Raw genomic sequence first — 24,472 nt, 5'->3', positions numbered from 1 at the left:
TAGAGACTCTTACACCAAAATCTAGATTCATTCCCCAAAAATGTGAGATTCTGAGATTATAAATCCAGACAGTTTGAGGTAATGCCAACAATCTCACACTCACACACACACACACACACACACACACACACACACACACACACACACACACACACACACACACACACACACACACACACACACACACACACACACACACACACACACACACCTCTTCACAAACAAACACAACAACAACACTCACTCAAGCACACATAAAGGCCTCATGCCTCAGAGAAACTATAATGTGACTAGCTGGGTGCTATAGCTACATGCTAACAAAATGCTACCATGCTACTCATACTGGCTTGTTTTCAGGCTAACATGCTAGTGTTGCTAACTGTGTTAACAGGCTGACATGCACAGGCACTGAGAGTCAGTTGTTAGTCCTGAGTCAGATCTTTTTTAGTGCAAGAGTTTTCAAAGTCTGACACTGTGAGCCCCCCTTCAGACAACCATACCCTGCTCTACGTTTAGGAACCACTGTTGCCATGGTGCTTTACTTCGGGAAGTATAATGTTAACAGTTAGTTGTGGACGAGCTGGATTACTTTGATCGAAAATAGTGAATTTTTACATTATATTGACATTTTAGATTTGTTTCCAGTGAGATATTACTAATTTAACAAAGTGAATTTGCTCTTGTAAACTCTAGAAACAATATTTGGTGATATCTAAATTGTAAATAACTTCGAATCCTGTTCTGAATTCATTCTTTTTTTAAAAATACTATATGTGTTTTTGAAATAAATTGTTTAGTCATGGAAAAGAACAGAGCATTGATAAGAGTAGCTCCTTGTAGTGATACAATCTTAAAGATACCTTTACCAGACGAGAGGGACTAAATCTCACACACTCTTCCTTTAAAATATCCACAACAATAAACTTAAACTTCTTTCCTTTTTCGAGTCGTTTACCTGTGTTCTATTTGCCATCACTCAGACCAAACCTGTTGCTTTATTGTTTGTGTAGTGCTTTGTTTTACTTGGATCTATTTATTTAAGTTGAATGGACGCCAACAGAACCAGCAGATGTTGGCGCCGGTCATAAACCAAACCTCCATTACATGTCATACGGGAATGAAATGAAAGACAGAGAATGTTAATCAAGATCATTAAATCAAGATTTTGGATAAAGAAACTCCAAGTTTTTCTCTTCTGCGATCAAATCACTAGAAGACTATATACAAGCAGTATATTAGAGCTATTTTTCTGTTTGTTCAAGGCATCCCGACATTCTGACGCTGTAACACAGAACATATGATCTAATCAGACTTATCATATTGACATTTAGCCCATCTAAAAGTCATCTACACAGTAAGTTTCATACTTACTTGACAATGCCCTGCCTCCAGGGGAATGCAAGTTAAAACACAACACAGACATTAAAAGTTTCTACAAACAAGGCCAGAGAGCAACACTCAGGAAGTAAGGGTAGCACAAAGGGTCAAAAGCAAAAGTCTTTCTGTTAGAAACACACAAGGGTACTTTGTGTACTTGGACACAGGAAAAAACACTTTCTGAGCTTTTTTGTAACTTTTAACGTCACACAACACTCTGCAAACAATTACATTTTACACAGATTACGAGGCGGGTATTCTGAGTCAGACCTGTATATGGAAGAATTAAACTTCTTAAACACATGATGCATGACGCAAACCAGCTGTTGAATGCACCTGAAGTTACAGGTCCTTAAGTTCCAGTCGTGGAAAAGGCTGACTTTTGTGTCTGTACTGCTGCAAATTCACAAAAACAATTAGAATTTCCTTCCTTTTTTTTTTTTTTACATCTTGGCGGTAAGGTACTCTTTCTGGGAGAGCTTTAAAGTCACTACCGCAGCAAGGAAGAAGTGCGTTTAGTTTACATTGAAGGATTGGTGATTCATTCTTTCACTTTCAAAATTTGTTTCAGAATTTGGTTGTTAATCTTGTCGCGCACGATTAAACGTCAGTCGTTATTTCATTTCAGTGTTTGTCAATGCCCTTTATTGATGAGCGTTGTGAAGACAGAAAGTCACTGAAAACACTGAAATTATAATAATGCGTTAGCGTGTGCAATGTGGAAACAGACACACTGAGCCACAAAGTTTGTTTCATGAAGGGAGCAAAAAACACGAATCGATCATGCAGAAACTGTGCGTGCTGTGCATGCTGTGCATGCTTGAGATGCAAAATTTAAACACACAGGTACAAACACACACAAATACACACACACACAGTAACCACTGATGACACACACCAAGGATAACATGAATGGATGAATAGGCAATCAAGAGTTTGCTGAAAATGTCAGACTGTACAAACAATCTCAGTGTTGTAAATTCAAAAAAACATCACGCTGAATGTCAACAACACCAGAATACAAACTGTTTCTAAAGCTTTTAAGTGTAAATGGAGTATTTTAAAGCTTAAACTGCAGCAGGCAAGAATATACAGAACAAGATCTGAGTACGTCTTCCACCTCTGCTTCTCTAATAGAAATGTAGTTTATTTATTCTGCTCAGAAATTAATTTCAGTCCTTTCACTTCTCTGTTTTTCCCAGCAGACAGTAAAGTTCCATTACTCCATTGTCTCGGCCCCTTGTTAAAATGTGTGTGTGTGTGTGTGTGAGTGTGTGTGTATACCTCTCCTCAGCAGACACCTCCTTCAGCTGGTGGTGAGGTTTGGTTCCTCTCATCTCCCTGATGCTGACGGCGTACATCTTAGTGGTGTAATCCACCGTTTTCTCTCGGGCAACGTCACTGTCGTAGCCTTCGCATGAACACACACACACACACACACACACACACACACAGATACATTTAAGTTTAGTTGCGCAAAGGTCGTGCTAGGCTTGGATTATCATTGCCGTTAATATCTGTCGTGTGTACGCGTCGGCCTGTGAGTGATTGTGTGCACCTCTGTGTCTGTCCACGGCTCATCTTGCATTCTGCTGCAGCAAACTGCAGATGTTGTTTTAGGGCGCTTGTTTGTGCAGAATTGCTTCTTGACAAAAATATGGACACACCCACCTCCGTCCTCTTCGATGTCGTCGTCCGACTCCTCGCTGTCCACGGTGGGTCGGGTGTCGCAACACAAAGGCCCCTCCCCCTCTGCACTGACCCCGCCTCCTCGCTCCCTCGCCCAGATCATCAGGGCGGTGTCGGCCCCGCCAACCGTCAGCAGCGCCGAGTCGTCCTGAGCCCAGCGGACGTTTGTCACCTGAGCGCTGTGGCCCACGTAACGCTTAAAGCGAGCGTACTGACCCTGGAGGGAGGAGAACAAAAATACTGATAGAAATACAAGTCCTACATTTAAAATTTAGAAAGAAAGGGGAATGCAACAACAGAGCAAAGAAAGAAATAAGGAGATAAAAGAAGAGAGGCAACATAAAGCTGTAACGAAAGAAAGTTAATAAATTCTCGAATTATTTTAAAATAATGTCTGGAAGTTAGATAAAATATTTACTCATAAACACCCCTGTTTATCTCATGTCTATCACATGTTAATCTGAGGTAAATGTTCACATGGAAAGAGCAACCAGCGACCCCATCTCACGTACTCGGACAGGGTAGCCGAACACTTTCAGGAAGCCGAAGTCGTCTCCGGTGGCGAGCAGCGTTCTGTCTCCGGTGAGCGACGCGGCGTTGATGTCGGTGATGTCGCTGTGCGTCGGCCAGATCCCGTCACAGCTCGAACCCAGAACACACGTCCAGCTGGACCACTCGACTCGCTCCAGCTACACACACACACACACACACACACACACACACACACACACAGTAACATAATACACACCATCACACAACAGTAAGATTAGAAATAGGACAATAACACTGAGATAAGTAACCCAGAACAACAAAGTTCTGAAAATAGCACGATTCTGTTGTATTTCTTCAATTAAATGTTGAGTTGGCACATGATGTTTAGCTGGCAGGCACATTATATGTTTAATCCAGCCTTGGTTTTGTTTCTCCCAGCATTCATCTGTCATATCAAACAAACTGGGATGTTCTGCAGACATACTCAGGAAAGGCTTAGCTTGAAGATTGTGATAAAGATCCGAACTCAGCAGAAAATCCTCCGAGCCAACACACACACACACACACACACCTCAGAGTTTTTGATGGTTTGTTGTCTTCCTCTCGGGGCTTCGAAGAAAAGTTGCTCTTTGGCTCCTGTGTTCACCTGCAGCAGTTTACCTGCAAAACACACACACACACACACACACACACACACACACACACACACACACACACACACACACACACACACACACACACACACACACATATATATAAATAATGGATCTTTTATAATTGTTGAATTCATTAACTTGAGGCAGCAACCTCAGGTTCTGAAAAGTGAAGCCACCATCATTCAGCACAGTGCAGTGAAACATGTTCGGGGGACTTTAAAACTTTAAATATGAGCAACAGGTGAAGATGTAGAGCGCTGCGTGTTACCTCGAGCGTCCCAGTCGATGTGTGTGATGTAACTGGACGCCCCTTTGCAGATCCCCACTCTCTTACTGCTCAGCACGTTGTAGATGTCCACAAAGCTGTCATGTGACGCCACCGCCAGGAATTTACCTACGTCTGAGAACATGTGTGAGGATGAGTGGATATTTCCGCCAGCATGTGTTCTTGAAAAAAACAACAGACATTATCATTGGATTCTAACTTTTGCTATGGTGCTTGAACAGACCATTTGTCGAAACCAAAGCTGTCAAAGCTGTCTATTTCATTGTCTCATTCATAATTTTGATGAAAGTAAACCACTTGCACGAGCCAGATCCTGTAAAAACATTGAACTCTGCACTCCTAAGCACAACTGGGAAGCTGTGATTGACTCGACTGAGACCAACAGTCACGTGACAACAACTTTGTGAAACTTTGACTGAACTGCAGGCTGTTGACACAGAGCCGAGAGTATTGGTTACACTGGTGGGCAAGTGTGTGTGTGTGTGTGTACCTGGGGTGAAGCGGATGTCAGAGATGGCGTCGCGGCGATGGTGGAAGCTCAGAAGGTCCTCCAGTGTGTCGGCGTTCACCACCAGCACGCCACCGTCGCTCAGACCGACGGCCAACGCCTTCCCATCAGGGGAGAAGGCACAGCAGCGACCGCCTGGAAAACACACACAGTCCGTCACTGGTTTCCTTGTGAGTTAATCTGAGAACTGATGTATGATTTGGACAATAGAGTCTGAAGTACAGGATTTGTAAAAACGCATTGGAGCAGGCGGTCTGGTCCTTTATCTCTTCACCTCTCTTCAGCTTGCGGACGGCCACCATGCGGTGATTGGCCGACGTCTCCCACAGACGAAGGGTTTTATCGTCGCTGACGGTGGCGCAGACGGGGAGGAGGGGGTGAGGGGCCAGACCCCAGACCTCTCCCTCCATGTGACCCTGCACACACACACACACACACACACGCGCAGTTATCAATAGGAAGACATATGTTTACTGTATTTACTGTAAGACACTGGACCGCTCAGTTTGGTTGTTGAATCTAATTTACTCACTGTAATCCCTGGATGCTTTGCACCCTGGGTTTCGCCTCTTAGGCTACATATGGACTACCTGCAGACACCGCTCAGGGCCACCAAGACCACTTTATCTGCATGATTTTCAGGTCAATCTTTTTGTTTTTTTGTAATTTACAATTAATATTCTTCTCGAAATATGTTAGAATTGAGTCACAAAGTAGTGTAGAGCCCAGCGTCTCTTTTTGTTACGCTGCCGTTATCGTTAAAAACACGAAACATTTTATTCTGCAACTGCTGATCGATCTGCAGCAGACGGCTCTCCTCACCATGGCAACAGGTGCAGTACCAGACTGCCAGACATTTAAAAATACCTGAGGTCCTCTCCCCCCCACACACACACACACACACACACACGCTTCTAATGGAATTGATTCATTTGATAAAGGCATAAAATGTATTTCTTGAAGCAGAAGCACAAGTCCAGTTCGTAGCTCTTGTGGAGCTTTCAGTGATATCACTTCATATATAATAATAATCATGATCATCCTCAGCAGATGGCGTTTTCCCTGTTGTCATGGAAATGTCTGTTAAATTCTAAAGACTTCTCATTCGTGTCGATTGAGAGTTAGTCCTTCCTCCTGATGATCACATGATGACGAGTGGATCTAATGATGAGATTGTTCTGTCAGTTAACGATGTTGAACCTCCATAAACTCATCGTCTTTTTTTACAGGTCCCTCAACACGTCCACTGGTCAGTGTCAATAAGCTTCACTTATTTTTCCATTGGGACACCTGTTGCATTCTGGGAAATGTTATTAGCCGTTCACGTAGAGGCCAAACGTTCAGATTTAAAGGGATAGTTCATGTTTTTTTTAAATGATGTTGTGTGAGGTTCTTGCTCAGTCAAACCATGAAACAAACTACGATCGAGGCAGCAATTTACCAGCAACTTGTCCTTCGAGGTAAAATGTATGTTTTTGACAAAGGAGGCTTTGAAGAGAACATAGATAACGGCTTTAGTTTCACATCAGAAACAACAACAATAAGGTAAAGCAGTGAAAATATAGCGTGTACCGTCCACAGCAGTACATTGCTTTGCTGCCGTGCTGGTACTTCTGTCTGTTTCTTCAAACTGGACATGTGTTGACCGCCATCTACTGTCGGTAAAACACTGACTGTGGATAAGTACCTGATACGAGCCCACTTCAAAAGACCCAAACTATCCCTTTAAGATAAATGTGACAGTGGAGAATCAGCTAACTGCTCACGGTTACCCACTGTTTAATATGTCTTTATTAACAGAGGATCAACTGTTGACAGGACTATGTTTGAGGAGTTCACAGACACCTGTCGGCCGGTCAGAACAACATACAGTACCTGCACCAGCAGGGTCATGGGTCCGGTCTTGTCGATCTCCAGAACTTCTCCGTTTTTGGTTCCTACCAGGATGTGACCGTGTCCCAGAGTGATGGCCCTGATGGACGGGTTGTCCTCCAGCAGCAGCCCTGCACAAACACACAAACACACACACACACACACATTGATACAGACAGAAGTGTGTGTCCCCATGTGTCCACCTGATGGCAGTGTTAGATAGACGAGTTTCTACTGTTTTCTACACACTTGGTTTTAGGGTCAAGGGTAGTTGTGCGCACCTTTAGAGCCCGGGGACAGCGACGCTCTCTTGATGGCGTACGTCTTCAGACAGCGGTCAAACATGTCGTCCCACAGCTCCACCACACCGTCCTTCCCGCCCGTCACAAAGCCCTGAAAAGAAATACTTATATTTATTGATTTCACTCGTTCATTTGGGTTTTGGGAGCAGGGCCACTCCTCTAATAACCTGTTAAACCTCCGTATACCACATCCTGTCCTCCAAACTGAGTCTCCTCCTTCAGAATATCTGTCCCAGACCGATCCCAGTTCCTCCCCCACTCCTCCTTATCCACTCCTCCTTCCATCCTCAACATCCAGTACTTCCTCATTTCATTAATCCTTTAAAAATCACATTGCGGTGGCGTGATCCTTGCTGGTGCATAAGATAAATCAATAAGTGGCAAATACAGATCTTTACTCAGCGAATATCTTGACTCTATCAGATCCCTGGTTTCAGTCAGAGACCATCACATCCGTCTCCTTCCCTCCCTCCCTTCCTCCTTCCTTCCTCTGTCAGCTCTGCCATCCTTCAGTCTTGTCATCCTCCCCTGACAGCTTTTTCCTCTCTCACCCTCCCACTCAGGCTGAGATCTGTTTGATGTTTCCTCTGAAGAATCTCACACAGTCGACGTTGTGTCGGATAGAGTCTATTTTTACTCTTTTTTTTAAGTTAGGTTTTGCTTTGAGTCATAAAACATTCACTGAGACCCTGAACTCTATAATAATAAAGATATTATATAAAAGTGAACACTCGGAAATGGACGTTGTTGTTTAAAAAACTAAACTTTTCCAGTCAAGATTACTTTTCCTCATTTCTAGATATTAGAGTCATAAATTCTTGCACAACCAACTTTTCTTTTTAGTCAGCAAAATGTGAGTGAGCATCAGACAGGTGTGAGCAGCAGATGACGTTACAAACTTAATTTGGTTATAAAGCTCCTGACCGGAGGCTGAGAGTCAGACGGTCACAACATCATTCCTTACTTTTCGTCTCCACGTTTGTAGAAAAACAACCTGAACATGTTTCACCTGGAACGTTTGATTTCAGCCAGAAGAGATGAAGATATACGTTGACTTTTTTAAATTGCTGTAATTTAATGACAATTTCAAGAGCTTACTGGGAGATGCGATGTAGGTTATAATGTAACAGATGCTGCCTTCAAGTACAAATAATGAATCAAGTTTTTCTGAATAAAGAAAGAAACATGAGAAAATGTGATATGAAATCAGGTTGAACATGAGCTCACAAGGGATGAGGTTTTATGGATTGAAAGGAGTTTTTGGTAAATCTAGACTCTCCTGTCAGGCTCTCTATCGGCTCGTCTGTCCGTAAATCCTGTTACATAAAAAGAGAGAGAGAGTCGTACACTGACTGAAGAGAGGGAGTTAAAACAATGACAGAGAGAGAGAGAGAGAGAGAGAGAGAGAGAGAGAGAGAGAGAGAGAGAGAGAGAGAGAGAGAGAGAGAGAGAGAGAGAGAGAGAGAGAGAGAAACAGATGGAAGAAGAAATGCCAACAGCAAAATACATTTACATCTACTACACGTCTGCTCACTCCTACATTTAGTTTTTGGGCATTTAGCCGACGTTTCTGCTCAAAATGACAAACACTGAGTGCAAGTTGAAGAGGTTCAAACACATTCACCAGAGGGGAAAAAAGGCCAAATCTTGTAATTATGACTTCTGTGTCTCAGAATTACGTATAAACGTATAATTAAGAGTAAAATATGTCAATAAGACAGAACACAAGCATAACAGTCAGTATGTTGTACATTGTACAGACATACAGAGAAAATAAATGATGATATAATATTTTAGATAAAGTATAAAGCAGTTGAGGTCAGCTCCACCTTTAACAGCTTAAAAATAAAGTGATGAATGCATCAATAATTACAATGCAGTATACTACAGTGTATTATACTGAAATGGCCATTATTCTGTATAATGAGTACTTTTATTTTTGATACTCACATTTTTTATGCTGAACACTTGTATTTTGAATTCATGACTTTCCCTTGTAGTCTCTTTGTTGATTCAGGAGCAGATAAACCAGAACAGTGTGACCCCATCTGAATGGTATGATGCAATTTGGACACAGCTATCAAAATAAAAGAATGTTGAAAGATACAATATTGCTTGTAATGCAAAGGACTGCAGTGGGAATAAAGCTGAAAGTCCTAATCAGCTCGCAGAATACACTGTCACACCTGTTATCTTGTAATTATGCGATCTTGTCATGTAATTATGAGACGGTAAGTCATCATTATTAATTAGGACGTCATAATTATGGGATACAGAAGTCATAATTAGAGCTCAGAGGAGAACTGCTGCTTCTTCAGGTCGAAAAGAATCAGTTGAGGCGGTTCAGGATGAATTTATGAAAGAGTCGGCTGCCAAGCGAATAAGAAAAGACTTAATCCTTTAAATCCTTGGCTGTTTAATACATAATATAATATTTTGAACATTTCCACTTGTTTTGCATTTTTCACTTTTAGTTATAAGGAGCTCTTTTTTTAAAAGCACAGCAGTATTTGTACTTTGATTTATTGTTTTGAGTTTTGATTTCGAGCAGAAGGGGTTCAAGTTTTGAGCCAAAAGGTTTTCATCTCGAACATCAACATAAAAGATGTTTCTGGCTCAACTCGAAGAATCGCTTTACTTTCATGAAGCATCTCTCTAACACACACACACACACCTGTCCTCCTCACCTTGTCGAGGGAGAACATGGCGAACACCGGTCCGTCGTGGGCTTTGATTGTTTTCAGCAGCAGCGCTTCCTTCCAGATGTAAACGTCTCCGGTGGAGGCGCCGGAGAACACCAGCGCCTCGCAGCGGCCGTAACACACCGACATCATGGTCTCCGGCCGGCCGACGCTCCTGAACACACCGCGCCTGAACGTCAGACCGCCGCCTGGAGGACAGACAGAGAAGCCATCCATCAGACACAACTTTATTAAACAACAACAAACATTGAACAAAAACTTGATGTGGCAATTGTCAAATGTTTTTGGATACTGTGCTAATCTATGGTGTGTATTCGAGGCGTTACTTTGTGATTGTAACTTACATTTTGAATGTCTTGTAAATCCCACAGAATGTGGTTTATCAAATGAATTTTCAAGCAGTAGTGTTTTTCATTTTGGAAAAATGTTTGTTTTTAATGATTTCTGAGATAATTTATCGATGAATATTTAAATTGAGTGATATCCTCTGGAAGGATAAGGATGAATCTGGAAATATGTGTATTATTTGTGTTTAGATATGACTGCATTATGACTGCAGGAAGTATGAATTGTGATGCAAACTAATTGTCAACCATCCCACTCTCCTCTTCACCTGCCACACAAATGTCACCAATGGTACACAGAGGAGTCTACATTGGATCAACTTCAGACTTTAATTGAGTGTCCAGATTCCCAGAAAGCAAAACACACTAAAAATACTTTGTTGCAAAAACCAGAATGAGTGTAATTAGCTGTAGTTTCAGTGTGTAGATCTGTGATGAATTGAAACCAGTTCAAACATCATTCCTGAAGTTGTACCTGCATGTTGCCAGAACTGGATGTGTTTGATTCCCACAGTGACCAGCTTGTCCATCAGCATGGGATTACACTTCACCACAAAGATCTTCTCCTTGTGACCCCTGCAGAAAAGGAGAACAAGTACCGGTATATGCAGAAGAAATGCAGGATGAACAGCACTTTAAAGGATAAGACCGTAGTCGTTAGCTGTTGCCCTCTCCTCCTTCTAAACACCAATCTTACATTACGTGCACCTGAAGCAGTAATATAGTAGTCGCAGTGATGTCGGTTTAGTAGTAAAGGTAGCAGTTGTTGTTTAATAGTTGTGTCAGTGGTGTACCTGGCAGTAGCGAGTTTCTCTCCTCTCTTCCAGTCCCAGACAACGAGTGAATGTCCGTCATCGACTCCCACTGACACCAGACTCTTTCCATCAGCTGCATCCGGATCACAGAGAGCAAATATATCAGGAGGGTTTCCGAACACAACGAACCTAAAAGGAGCGACCTGAACCCTCATCACAACCATTTGCTTGAACTATTGTTTTTTGCTGAATGAAATCTAGTTTATATCACTCTTAGTTGACTCAGAGTAAAAAAAAAATATTGCTTTTCTAAAGTTTTGTCTTCTACACAGGTATAAATGTCTCCATTTTCTGAGACTTTGGGAAATTTGTGCAATTAGAATGCTGCCTGTCAGTCATCAGATAATAGTGGTGGAAGAAGTACTCTTACTTCAGTGAAAGTAGTAATGCCACAGAGTAGTACTACAAGTAAAAGTCCTGCATTCAAACTCTTCCAGGTATTACCATCTAAATATACTCAAAGTACCAAAAGTAAAAGTACTCATCATGCAGAATGACCCACTTCAGATGAATATACAGTACATTATATTATTGGATCATAATTATTGATGCATTAATGTGTCCATCACTTTAATGGTGCAGCTGGTAAAGGTGGCGCTCATTTGAATTACTTAATATACAGCTGGGTAGTTTAATCTATAATCACACATCATCATTTATTAGATGATTTATAGTTTGTATCAACAATCTAAATCTGGAAAGTTACTAATAAATAAATGCAGTGCAGTAAAAAGTACAATAATTGCCTCCAAGATGTAGTGGTATATAAAAGCAAAAGGTTGCATAAAGTACCTCAAAACTGTACTTTAGTACAGTATTTGACTGTACTTAGTTACATTCCACCACTGCCAGGCGCATAAGAAATAAGCAGCACACATAGTTGGTGTGTGGCGTGCATCAAAACACCCACACCCGTTGATTTCTCTGATCCTGCACACCGGTGGCATCTTGATCGCAGCCACTGATCCTCGCTGCTGCATCCATGAAAGCAGATCAACTAGCTGTGGAAAGACTTCAGTCCGGATCAAAATGGTGGAAAAAGAATAGAGGAATATTGATCTGAAGGCTGAAAAGTAAAGGCTTCACACACACACACACACACACACACACCTGAGAAGTCCAGAGCACACACTCCTCTCTGGTGGAAACCTCTCAGCAAAGAGAGACACTTCAGAGTCTGGATGTCCCACACATGGATGGCCGGGTCCCTCCCCACCTGCACACACACATTACATGACTGTTTCACCAATTGCATTTAAGGATACACAATTCAAGTATATACAGATCTCATGGGTGTGTGTGTGTGTGTGTGTGTGTACCTGTCCCGTAGCAGCGTAGTCCTTCAGCGGGTGGATGCTGAGGCTCAGGATGTCGTCGTCGTGGCCGAGGTAGAAGCGCTGGCTGTGCAGCTGCCGGTTGTAGACCACGCCCACCGCCGCCACGTGGTACAACACCTCTGCCCCCTGAGTGTAGAACAGGTTGTTCCTGCAGTCGTAGCCACGGTACCTGCACGCATACACACACACACACACAAGTATTATTAAAAACACAGTATTAGGACATGCTATCACTCTTGAACTGGACCGTTAGAGGCTCTAATATTGTTTTAGAATCATAAAATATTCTGTCAAACTATTTTATCAAACAACATTAATAGTTTACCTCGATGCTAATAATGTAACATTCCAGACAAAACCAACCTTTCAATTACAATTTGTGTGTGTTCTACACATGTTGGGTAGTCCTTTTATGATCATGATTATGATTTTATAACTTATCATTGTTCTCGTAATATTTTGACGTTTTTCTCAAAATATTCCAACAATGTATTCTGGAAATCTCAGAGAACAAAAATATGTGGGAAATATTTTGAATTTGCAGAAAGTTGTGAACATGAGCAGAAATGAATGAATGAACAATGAATTGTTGAAACACAAATGAGTCAAACTGATAAGTTACCCGTGAACAAACTGCAGCCGGAGGCCTTGGTCTGGTCCTTGCTGTCTCGTCAGAGATCCAACCTGCAGTTTCTTCTCTCTGCTCTGCTGTCGCAACTGAGGCAGGTCCTCCTTGTACACCTGCATCAAAACACACACACACACACACACACACACACACACACACACATGGAACATGAACGTCTGAACTACATTTTATCACAACCCATCCACCAGTTGTTGTGATATACCTGTTAAAAACAAGGTATATCTGACAAGGTGGAGATAAGTTATGCATCTTCATCTATGAATATCTGTACAAAGTCTCGTGACAGTTTATCCGATTGGTGTCGAGAAATGTAATTAAAAATGTCAACCTCACGGTTGCGCCAGAGGAAACGTCAGCGGATCACCACAAGAATCAAGCTGGGGACCATTAAGGTCTTTGCAAATCCATCGACTACTTGTTGAGATATTTAATTTGAGAAAAGAGGGGAGGAGGGAACTGAAGAGAGGGAGGTAGGGAGAAAGGATGTAAAAAAGGGGGGAGAAGGAAATTGTAAAAAGGGAAAGAAGGCAGGCCAAGGATGAGGGATTACAATAAAAAATAATAATCCATGTTTTACTGCTCTTTCCAATGAAACTTGATTGTTAAATCTAAACACACACACAGCCTCTCTCTTTGTCTGTCACACACACACACACACACACACACAGCCTCTCTCTTTGTCTGTCACACACACACACACACACACACACACACAGCCTCTCTCTTTGTCTGTCACACACACACACACACACACACACACGCAGCCTCTCTCTTTGTCTGTCACACACACACACACACACACACACACACACACACACACAGCCTCTCTCTTTGTCTGTCACACACACACACACACACACACACACACACACACAGCCTCTCTCTTTGTCTGTCACACACACACACACACACACACACACACACACGCAGCCTCTCTCTTTGTCTGTCACACACACACACACACACACACACACACACACACACAGCCTCTCTCTTTGTCTGTCACACACACACACACACACACACAGCCTCTCTCTTTGTCTGTCACACACACACACACGCAGCCTCTCTCTTTGTCTGTCACACACACACACACACACACACGCAGCCTCTCTCTTTGTCTGTCACACACACACACACAGCCTCTCTCTTTGTCTGTCACACACACACACACACACACACACACACACACACACACACACACACACACACACACAGCCTCTCTCTTTGTCTGTCACACACACACACACACACACACACAGCCTCTCTCTTTGTCTGTCACACACACACACACACACACACACAGCCTCTCTCTTTGTCTGTCACACACACACACGCAGCCTCTCTCTTTGTCTGTCACACACACACACACACACACACACACACACAGCCTCTCTCGTTGTCTGTCACTCACACACACACACACACACACAGCCTCTCTCTTTGTCTGTCACACACACACACACACGCAGCCTCTCTCTTTGTCTGTCACACACACACACACACAGCCTCTCTCTTTGTCTGTCACACACACACACACACACACACAGCCTCTCTCTTTGTCTGTCACACACACACACACACACACACAGCCTCTCTCTTTGTCTGTCACACACACACACACACACACACACACAGCCTCTCTCTTTGTCTGTCACACACACACACACACACACAGCCTCTCTCTTTGTCTGTCACACACACACACACACACACACAGCCTCTCTCTTTGTCTGTCACACACACACACACACACACACACACACAGCCTCTCTCTTTGTCTGTCACACACACACACACACAGCCTCTCTCTTTGTCTGTCTCACACACACACACACACACACACGCAGCCTCTTTCTTTGTCTGTCACACACACACACACACGCAGCCTCTCTCTTTGTCTGTCTCACACACACACACACACACACACACTTTGGGCTCTATCTCCAAACAGCACGTTGTTGCAACACTGGCGGCAAATGGAAGTCACGGGGACGTGTGCCAGGCAGCGGCTGGGTTTGGAGATAAGGCGTGTTTTAGGATCGCCATGGCAACTGCGAGGAGCCCTGCCGAGGCTGAATAAGAAGGAGGAGCCGATGCGGCGGAGCCCTCCGTTGTAACGTGTCTACAAGCTGCTCTGTGAAACCACTCTGGAGCAGCTCTGAGGGTTCGGTGCCTTGCTCAGGGGTCCTACCTGTCTGTCGTAGTTGATCTGTGTTTCCTGCTCAATGTCGGAGTCGAGCTCCGGGACGTCCGACACGTCGCTGTCCGACTGCTCGCTGTTGGAGTCCCCGTGACTGTCTACAGAGGAGACGGACAGACAGACACGTTCTGTGTAACTTCGTTGTCTAAACCAGTGATTCGGTTAATTGGGTGAATGAATACAAAGGACAACGTTCACATTACTACCCAAACTGTCCATTGCAGACATTTATTTCATAGCAGAGCTACTTATTTCTTCAATTTAGCCCCATTGTACTTTCTCCAGATGCTTACATTTCAGGAATGGAACAGATAATTATAACAATTCATGTACATTGATCCTTTAACCTTTGTTATCTGATACTGTCAACTAAACCTGGAACCATTGAAGGGTCTTTTCAGGGGAACGACCCTCTGAAACCTGGAACCACTGAAGAGACCCTTGAAACCTCCATGAGTACCTAAAGCCTCAAGAAAACCTGGCACCACTCAAATCTGGACCCATAAACCCAAACCAACAAAAAAAACACAATATTCTCAAAACAAAATACTCAAAATACTCTATAACTATTGGACTCTTGAAATCCTCTCAAAGGACCTCTATAGCCTCAGAAAACCTGGCACCACATCAAGGGTGTCGGTTCTATATTACATATTATATAACATTACATTTCGTCTGTTTAGCATTTATGCACTTCAATGATAAATGAATGCCTTTTAATTCATTTAAAACCCCAGGACTTCACGTGTGTGTCTGCATAATATCTGCTGAGTCAAATGTTTCTGCAAATGAAAATATTTCCCACATATCTGTGTTCTCTTTGATTTCGACAACAAATTGTTGTAATATTTGGAGAAAAAGCCACAATTTTAAGAGCATAAAGGCTTCATTTAATAGTATGTGACCCTTGTAACTCTCTAAAGCCTGAGGAAGAACTCTTGGGGACCAATGAATCTATTAACATGACCTCAGAGACCCCCTCCAACTCAAAATAACCTGGAACCCATTGGAGACGCACTGTTTGCATCGACTCTGAAATGAAATCTACTCGTATTGAATGACTCTACTTTGTTCCTCATCATCTAAATGCGCTTCACAGATTTTCTTCTCAACTCTTCCCAGTTTTCCCACCTTGTATGTTGGTATCCGGTCCTCCGTTCATGACCGACTCTGGCAGAAACCTCCACTGGAAGAGGGCGTGGTCGGCCCCGCCTGTGGTCAGCACCCACTGCAGGTCATGTGACCAGCGGACGTTGGTCACATGGGCGGAGTGACCGATGTACTTCTTGAATTTAGCTCCTTGGAGAAAACAGACGACTCACATTGAACAACAAAACAGAGAGAAGAAAGCATAAAAGACTGAAAAGTAAAGAACGGCAGAGACCTTTCCTCAGACAGGGGAAGCGATAGAGCTTAACGAGGCCGAGGTCGTCCCCGGTCACAAGTACAGCAGCAGCGTGATTGGCATCCACTGCGTTGATCTCAGTTAGATTCGAGTATTTAGGCCAGATGCCGCCGACATCGGAGCCCAGGACGCAACTCCAGGACGCCCAGCGCTGACCTTTCACCTCCTCCTTACTGACAATCGGCTTCCCCACTGCAGGAGGCGGAGAAAGAAAGCAGTCTGCATTTTAACGAACTTTAATTAACTTCGATGCACTTTTTCATTTCTGCAGCAAATGTTTCACCCGATTATCTTTCAGCTGATGCTCGTGATAACAAACAGCCTATGTGCACAATTCTATCAACAGCAATCGTTTTCTCACAGACAGAAGCAAGAAAAAGGAAATGTGTGGATGGTGCCGATTTGAATCCTCTACGCTGGACTCTGTTCTGAGTTGAGTTGCAGAGAGTTTCGTGTATGAACGTGTCTGGCACACCGCACGCACAGTTTGCTGCAGTCTTGAATATGTTTGTGTTTTCAATTTGCTCTGATCGTCACACACTCTCCAACAGGGTACAGTGGGATGTAAGAGGGGACATTTTTCAGGTCCACATTTGGACCTCCTCTTGAATTAAATCAATTTTTTTAAATATTTAGCCGAGAGTGGTGTTGATGCACATTGTTGCCCCACAGTATAGAAAACTGTCTCTTGACTCTTGATAGTTCCTCATAATTAGTGCAGCGTTAGACTGCAGCGACTCACTGGGCATTCGGTAGAAGAGGCGTTCGCCTGCTCCGTCATTGGTCTGCAGGATTTTGCTGTCCAGAGACCAGTCCAGGTGAGTGATGAAACTCGCTGAGTTACTGCATTCTCCTACCTATAGTTAGACAGACAGACAGGCAGGCAGACAGACAGACAGACAGACAGGCAGACAGACAGACAGACAGACAGACAGACAGACAGACAGACAGACAGACAGACAGACAGGGGAAATAATCAAAACTAATTATGAGAGTTATTCTACATTCAGGTATTAAAATCCACAAAATGTTTTTTTCTTCATAGAATAAAATGGTGGTTATTCATACAGCAAAGGAGCTTTTCAGCATCAGCTTCGATGCCAAAGTGCCTCCATCCCTACCTTCTTGTATCTCTGGGCGACAGCGTAGATGTCCACGAGTCCGTCGTTGGAGCCGACAGCGAGGTACGCTGCGTCTGGAGAAAACTTCATCTCATGGATCACCTCCTTCCTGTCTTTGATGTGAACGACCTCCGTCATGTCTCTGGGGCGGACGTAGAAAAACAAAGCAATATGAGTTTTTACTGCAGTGTGTGTGTGTGTGTGTGTGTGTGTGTGTGTGTGTGTGTGTGTGCGTGTGTGTGTGCGTGTGCGCTACCTGACTCTCAGCACAGTGAAGGATCCGTCCTTCATGCCCAGAGCCAGCTGGTATCCGTCCACGCTGAACGCCACGCTCCGCACCGCCTCCTCCATGTTGCAGCGAGCGATGAGGGCGTGATCCACCAGACTCCACAACCTGATACACACACACACACGCACGCACACACACACACACACACACACACACGCACACACACACACACACAGTTAGATGGTGTATCAAATAAGATACATACTTATAAACCTTTCCCACAACGGTAACTTAACCTGTAATGTTCAAATAACCTGAACCTTTGAGAACCTGGAACCTCAGAAGTCGTATTCACAACACATTGAGGAGAATAAGTGACAGTGTGTCCGTCCTCATTTAAAAAGAGAAAGCAGGGATTCAGTGCAGGGGGCTGCTCGGTGGGAGTGTGTCGTTACTGGTGAGACATGAAATACCATCCAGTGTGAGACAACAGATTGGTGTTTAAAAGACTCATCAGATAACTTAACACGACACAAGTTTTGTAACACTTAAAAGACAGGATTCTACAGCTCTCTCAAGTTATGGTGGCAGCAGCTGTTTTATCTTTTTTAATTATAGTTTATTACATTTGAATCCTGCCAGGATGATCACTCTGAAGTGCACATGTGCTGGGATCATACATGAAAAGGAAAGCCAACAAACATGTCAGCATCTTTCTTCGTTTCTCCGCCGTGTTCAGCTGACCGTGTGTGTTCATTTATAATTGGTCTCTGGGGAATCTCAGCAACGCTGAGCCGACGCTGCAGACGAGCAGAAACCGTCACACTACGAATCAACTCAAACCACTGAAAACCTATTGACGTTGTGAGCGTGAGCGCCCGTGCACCGACCTGACGGAGCGGTCGTCGCTGCCGGTGACAGCCAGAGGTTTTTTGGGGTGAATGTCCAGCGCCCAGAGCTCGCCCTCGCCGTGTCCCTGCATGATCAGCAGCGGCTTGTCCCGATCCCTCACCATCACCTGCACGCAGGCAGAAAGATGCCCAGTAACTTTCCACCAACGTTTTTAACTGATGCTGCTTCGAACCTTGACTGTCAAGTTCAGGTTGAGTTGTGTCTAAATACCTTTAGTACTCTACTTAGGTACAAATTTGAGGTACTACCACGAGTACTAGTTTCTACTCCGCTAAATTCATTTGAGATCTTTAGTTACTTTACAAATTAAGATTTCTACACAAATAACATATTTATACAATATGAAGTTTTGTCATTAATTTAACTACATAACAAGTTTATACAAGTACAGCTGAAATGATTGACACATTAATGTGTCAATCATCATAATCCAATAATCCAATATATGTTACTCTGAAATGAACACAGAGTGTACATGGCAATATATTGCTTTGCTTTCTGCGGGTGTTTTTATGGAAATGTGGATCTTTCAGATCAATTGGAGGAGCACCTTTGGTTTTCAGGTTCCACATTTTATCATAAGTGTGTCATGCAGTGCGGGACTCCCACTGGTCTGGTGGGGGTCTTTACTTGGTCTTAGTTTAGTTGATCTTGAACACTGCTGACTGGGTATCACGTGCACGTTGCAGTGCGGTTAACTTGAATGTGAGCCAATGAGGAGAAAGCGTGTAGCTCACCAAAATAAAAGCGTCTCTGCAGGGAGGAGGAACAACGTGGGGCTGTTCCCTTTCATTTGTCTGCTTCCTCACCTCAAAGATCTCGCTGTCTTGCGTTCCCGCCAGGATTCGGTCGGCTCGCCAGCAGACGCTGCGAATAGACAGTGCTGGAGGAGGAGGAGGAGGAGGAGGAGGAGGAGGAGGAGGAGGAGGAGGAGGAGGAGGATTAATACGATTTTTACCACTTTGACTCTACTTTGTACTCTACTCCGCTACATCTTGAAGACAAACATTCTACTGTTTTCCTTCACTACATTTATTCAAAAGGAAAATATTACAAGTTAATTATCACATCTACGGGAGGACTCAGAAGCGACGGACTAGAGGGGAACGATTTGTGTCAAGGCAGGAGGAAGTCACACACTTTTCTTTTCTCTTTCCCCGGTACTTCCCAACCTCTCCGTCACACTCCTGTTCCCCAGCACCTAGAATGTAATTAGCAGAGCCGTTCAGCAGCGCAGCGCTCCACAATTACAGCGGCTGCTGTCGCTGACGGCGCGAACCAGCGCGCGAGCTTTCCTGTAACTTTGTTAAAACCTCCTCCCTGCAGATTCACCAGCCAGAGCAACCTGACACCGCACGAGTTTACGAGGTAAATTGGAAGACTTGCACTGTAAGAGTCCTCTCAGAAGTGTCAACAGCAGCCAGAACACAGCCAGACAACTTCACCTGAACAAATCACTGCTAAAGCACCCAGAGGAGAGAACTGTGGGGGAAGCATTATCACCTCTTGCTTTTATTTCATTTTGACGACTTCTCTTCCTCCTCACACTCGACTCCTTAAACACAACACTGTCATTCATTACACTACTGGAGTTTATTTTGCTCCTCACTGAGCTTTTTCATGTTTACTCTCATGTTGAATGAGAATGAAACATCTGGAGCCATCAACAAATGATGCATTTCTTCCACAGGTGTGTCTCATGTGGATCCTTTTCTAATTGGCCCTAAAGGCTTCAGGAGAGGAATCCAGATGTTACTCGTCCAAATGAACCTTTAAAATGTTCCACAAAGAAGAACATTATTTTCTGCACTGCTTCATTTTGGGCTTGTTTTTTTAAATTATTTATCATGAGCCTCAATGAGACTGTAATAAATGATTTATGGTAAAAGTAGACTTTCCACAATTATAACAATCCATCAAATAGTTTATCAGACTTTTCCACGAACATGGCTGATAACTGGACAAACCTTCTGTCTTATACATTTTAATATTTTCACCTTCAGAGAGGAAAAGAAAAGACTGAAACCCTTTCCTGTCCTCAACCCTCGTTAAACCAGAAGTCTTCTCCTGCTGAGGAACTACGTTCTTCAAAGCCCTTTAAGAGGTAAAGGAGTTAAACGTCCACCTTCTCCAGAACGAGGACATTTCCAACTCTGACTGGAAACAGAAAAGACAAAACTTTTCCCTCTTTCCCTCTTGTATTTTATTTTCAAACTTTCTCCTCAGAAACCGTCAGAAGGAGATAAAAAGGAGGCCAGGGGCTTAATGGTGCGCCCCCGCAGCTCTTCCTGAAAGAATAACATCTCTATCGTCGGCATTAAGGAGTTCAAACGTTCACCTCTGGGTTTCCACGGAATCAGCTGCGTCCCCTTCTCTTGCTGAAGACAAACTTTTACACCCTCTCCGCTCTCCTGAAAACTTCTCCTCAAAGACGGAAAATCAGATCATTTCTGTCTCCAATTAAAGACGGAACTTGACAACTGAACATCTTTTACAAATGTCTTTAGAGGGAAAAGAGAAACACTGCAATGGAGGTGAAGGATTCAAGCCTCCACCTCCTCATTTATTCAGGAGACTGAATAGTCACAACCTTCAACAGACAAAAGAGTCTTCGATCACAAAGTGACCTTTTCTCTTCTCTCTATTCTTCTCTGGCGAGGAGGATGATGCAACGTCTGCCTTTAGAAAAGCAGATGAAGTGATATTTAACGTCAGCGGGTTTATTCAAGTGAAATGAGGTTTGAAGAAAAGGTTGAAATAGCCAGTCAAGGTGTTGGTGGTGGACAAAGAGATTGGAAGGCCAGAGCTCTCGTTAAGAGGAGAGATTTAAAGGTTTCACACAAATAACAGATGGTCAAGTCTGTCCGTACATCTCCGCATGGTATTAACCTGCAACCTGTAACCTGGATATCTTACTTTTGGTTTCAAAGTGAAGGAGACACAATAACGATTATTTATCGACATGTATTTATATAAAACGTGCAACTAACACCCACTTTGTGGCTTCCATAAGTCTAAAATGTATTAGAAAGAATATAAAATTAGCCAGAGTGGATGAAAGCCAGCTACAGTCGCTTGGATAATAGCGTGTGTACCTTTGTATCCCTGCTCGGCGTCTCGAAGGTCGATCTTGGTGATCGGCTTGAAGTCGGCGTCCCACAGTCGGATGCAGCCGTCTCGTCCTCCTGTTGCAAAACCCTCCTCACAGGAATACATGCTGAAGATACCAGCCTGCACACACACACACACACACACACGGGTCATTTACGGTACCCACATATTCATTAACTCATGTCTATTGAAGAATGAAGCGAAATATCAAGGTCTGCATTCATACACTGAGCAGACCGTGATATTATTATTTTTCTTCCTTTTTACACTAAATTCCCTCTTGATTTATGTAACTCTCCAGTGAACAGTTTCAGGGTAGAAAGTCTTGTGAAAGAACACAAAACCAAGTCGATAAAAGATAAGTCTTTACTCAGGTGGGTCAGGTGAGTAGCAGGTCTGGGACAAACATCAGGCTGATATTGGGGCAGTCAGTTCAGTTTGTGGAGTATTTTGTGGTCAGTCAGTTCGAGCTTCAACTAGAAATTGATTATTTTATAAAAGATGTTTCTACTTTTGTCCCTCTGCTGCCAGAGCTGAGAACCTTTAATGGAGGTGAAAGGTCTCTCACCCCGTGTGCAGCCTGAACTGTTCGCATCAGGTTGAGCAGCTTCCAGACGTAAATGTCCCCGTTGAGCGCCCCGGAGTACGTCAAGTCGTCTTTAGCAGACGCCACACACAGGATGGTCTGCAGGTCGCCTGTCTTCCCAAAAATCCCCCTCTTTGGAGTGAGAGCGTTACCACACAGAGACCAGAACTATAGAGAGAGAGAGAGAGAGAGAGAGAGAGAGAGAGAGAGAGAGAGAGAGAGAGAGAGAGAGAGAGAGAGAGACCTTAACAGATAATTATAGGTGACGTTGCTGGATCCATCGGTCTGTTGAAGTGAAGGACTTTCTATCATTAAGACAGAGGAGACCTGTACGTTGTTGTTCATTGCAGCTGTATTCAGACTCAGACATGACAGCACAATGACCACAGATACAGATACATGAGAGCTCGACGCACTGCAAATTAAGAAAACATCTTGAACAACATATAGCTGGGACAGGCTTTGTTGCTGCGACTTTTGTCTTTGAAGTTATTAAAGTCGCTTTTCATCAGTTGGGGTAAAATGTAGTTGGGGTTTTTGGTTTATTTTAATAGCATAAACATGCTGTGTAGCTTCCATGAATTTCGCTACATTTTTTTGTTTGAATCCGAGATTGATAGCCAGCTAGCATAACATTATCATTATTATGATTATTTGAATATGCAGGCTTATAATACGTAAAAGGCTGTGTGTGTGTGTGTGTGTGCGTGTGTGTGTGTGTGTGTGTGTGTGTGTGTGTGTGTGTGTGTTTGTTACCTTGATGTGTTTGACTCCACAGCTCACCAGACGGTTCTGTTGAAACGGATCCCAGCTGACGTCGAAGATCTGATGGACAGAGGAGATGTTAGCACACATGTAGTCTAACAAACAAACACACACACACACACACACACACACACACACTCACCCTGTCTGAGTGTCCGGTCGCTGTAGCCAGGATCTTCCCTCTCTTCCACTCCCAGATACACAATGTGTTTTTGGCATCCAGGCCGACCGAGGCTAACCGCTACAGAGAGAGAGAGAGAGAGAGAGAGAGAGAGAGAGAGAGAGAGAGAGAGAGAGAGAGAGAGAGAGAGAGAGAGAGAGAGAGAGAGAGAGGGAGAGAGAGAGGGAGAGAGAGAGAGAAAGAGACAGAGAAAGAGACAGAGAGAGAGGGAGGGAGAAAGAGAGAGAGAGAGAGCGAGAGAGTTATTACTCTAAATGGAAAAGAGGCACAATTTAAATTCCTACTTTAAATGCTGATAATGTAGGTTTCTAAGCATTCTCATTTGTTTTGGTTGCACTGTAACGGAAACTCGTAATGTTTTAGGGAACTTCAACAGCGAGTCCATCCCATCCCACAAGCCCTCATGTTACCTTTTGTATCATTTGAAAACATATTTTCTGATATTGTGTTGAAAATGATCAAGTTAACAGCTTCCTCTGCTCTTCTTTTCTTATTTGAAGTCAAATGTGGACCAAATCACATCTTTAGCAGCTGATGCTCAGCTCTTAATCACATTTTTTTTTTGGAAGGGCAGCAGTGGTGCAGAAAGCATAATATAAACTATTCCAGACTCTGTGACTTAATAATAAATCAGCTGCACCAAAGCCAGAACACTTGATTCATTATTCAGCTGGATTTATGATTATTTTATTGAGTCAGTGTTTACTCTGATTTACTCACAGTTGTCATCGTGACCGAAGTCCCGGCAAGAATCAAAAACTGCAGACACAACAGCACGGATAACTTTCACTCTCACTTCATAACGCAGTCAGATTTTGTTTCATTTATTTTTAACAGCAGAAGGAAGTACACCCATCAGAACCCCAGAGAACAAAGCTCCATGCAGTTTACTGGCACCGTTGAATCTGGTTTACTGGATGACATTTGAAA

The 24,472-nt window shown here is 43.4% G+C and overlaps 1 protein-coding gene across 2 annotated transcripts in view; it reads right to left on the bottom strand.

Annotated features, from left to right (window-relative positions):
* LOC306786200 (echinoderm microtubule-associated protein-like 6) overlaps nt 1-24,472 on the bottom strand; it is a gene marked incomplete at both ends in the record, with an annotated part of 48,958 nt that overhangs the window by 6,292 nt on the left and 18,194 nt on the right. For both annotated transcript variants that reach the window (XM_079280897.1, XM_079280898.1), the window contains 27 exons: nt 2,662-2,788; nt 3,049-3,283; nt 3,579-3,755; nt 4,130-4,218; nt 4,483-4,614; nt 4,991-5,143; nt 5,283-5,424; nt 6,884-7,011; nt 7,162-7,273; nt 9,870-10,072; nt 10,704-10,804; nt 11,023-11,116; nt 12,154-12,259; nt 12,363-12,549; nt 13,003-13,121; nt 15,224-15,330; nt 16,364-16,531; nt 16,617-16,829; nt 17,380-17,494; nt 17,759-17,900; nt 18,015-18,152; nt 18,878-19,005; nt 19,709-19,782; nt 21,995-22,130; nt 22,579-22,764; nt 23,353-23,421; nt 23,504-23,602. In XM_079280897.1, the coding sequence (XP_079137023.1) occupies nt 2,662-2,788; nt 3,049-3,283; nt 3,579-3,755; nt 4,130-4,218; nt 4,483-4,614; nt 4,991-5,143; nt 5,283-5,424; nt 6,884-7,011; nt 7,162-7,273; nt 9,870-10,072; nt 10,704-10,804; nt 11,023-11,116; nt 12,154-12,259; nt 12,363-12,549; nt 13,003-13,121; nt 15,224-15,330; nt 16,364-16,531; nt 16,617-16,829; nt 17,380-17,494; nt 17,759-17,900; nt 18,015-18,152; nt 18,878-19,005; nt 19,709-19,782; nt 21,995-22,130; nt 22,579-22,764; nt 23,353-23,421; nt 23,504-23,602 (3,680 nt within the window). The remainder of the gene's footprint in view (nt 1-2,661; nt 2,789-3,048; nt 3,284-3,578; nt 3,756-4,129; nt 4,219-4,482; nt 4,615-4,990; nt 5,144-5,282; nt 5,425-6,883; nt 7,012-7,161; nt 7,274-9,869; nt 10,073-10,703; nt 10,805-11,022; nt 11,117-12,153; nt 12,260-12,362; nt 12,550-13,002; nt 13,122-15,223; nt 15,331-16,363; nt 16,532-16,616; nt 16,830-17,379; nt 17,495-17,758; nt 17,901-18,014; nt 18,153-18,877; nt 19,006-19,708; nt 19,783-21,994; nt 22,131-22,578; nt 22,765-23,352; nt 23,422-23,503; nt 23,603-24,472) is intronic.

Source organism: Melanostigma gelatinosum (genome assembly GCF_949748355.1).
Source record: "Melanostigma gelatinosum genome assembly, chromosome: 12".
In the NCBI taxonomy this organism is placed as follows: Eukaryota; Metazoa; Chordata; class Actinopteri; order Perciformes; family Zoarcidae; genus Melanostigma; species Melanostigma gelatinosum.
Note: the sequence above shows the minus strand (reverse complement) of the source record. Positions and strands in the feature narration are given on the sequence as shown.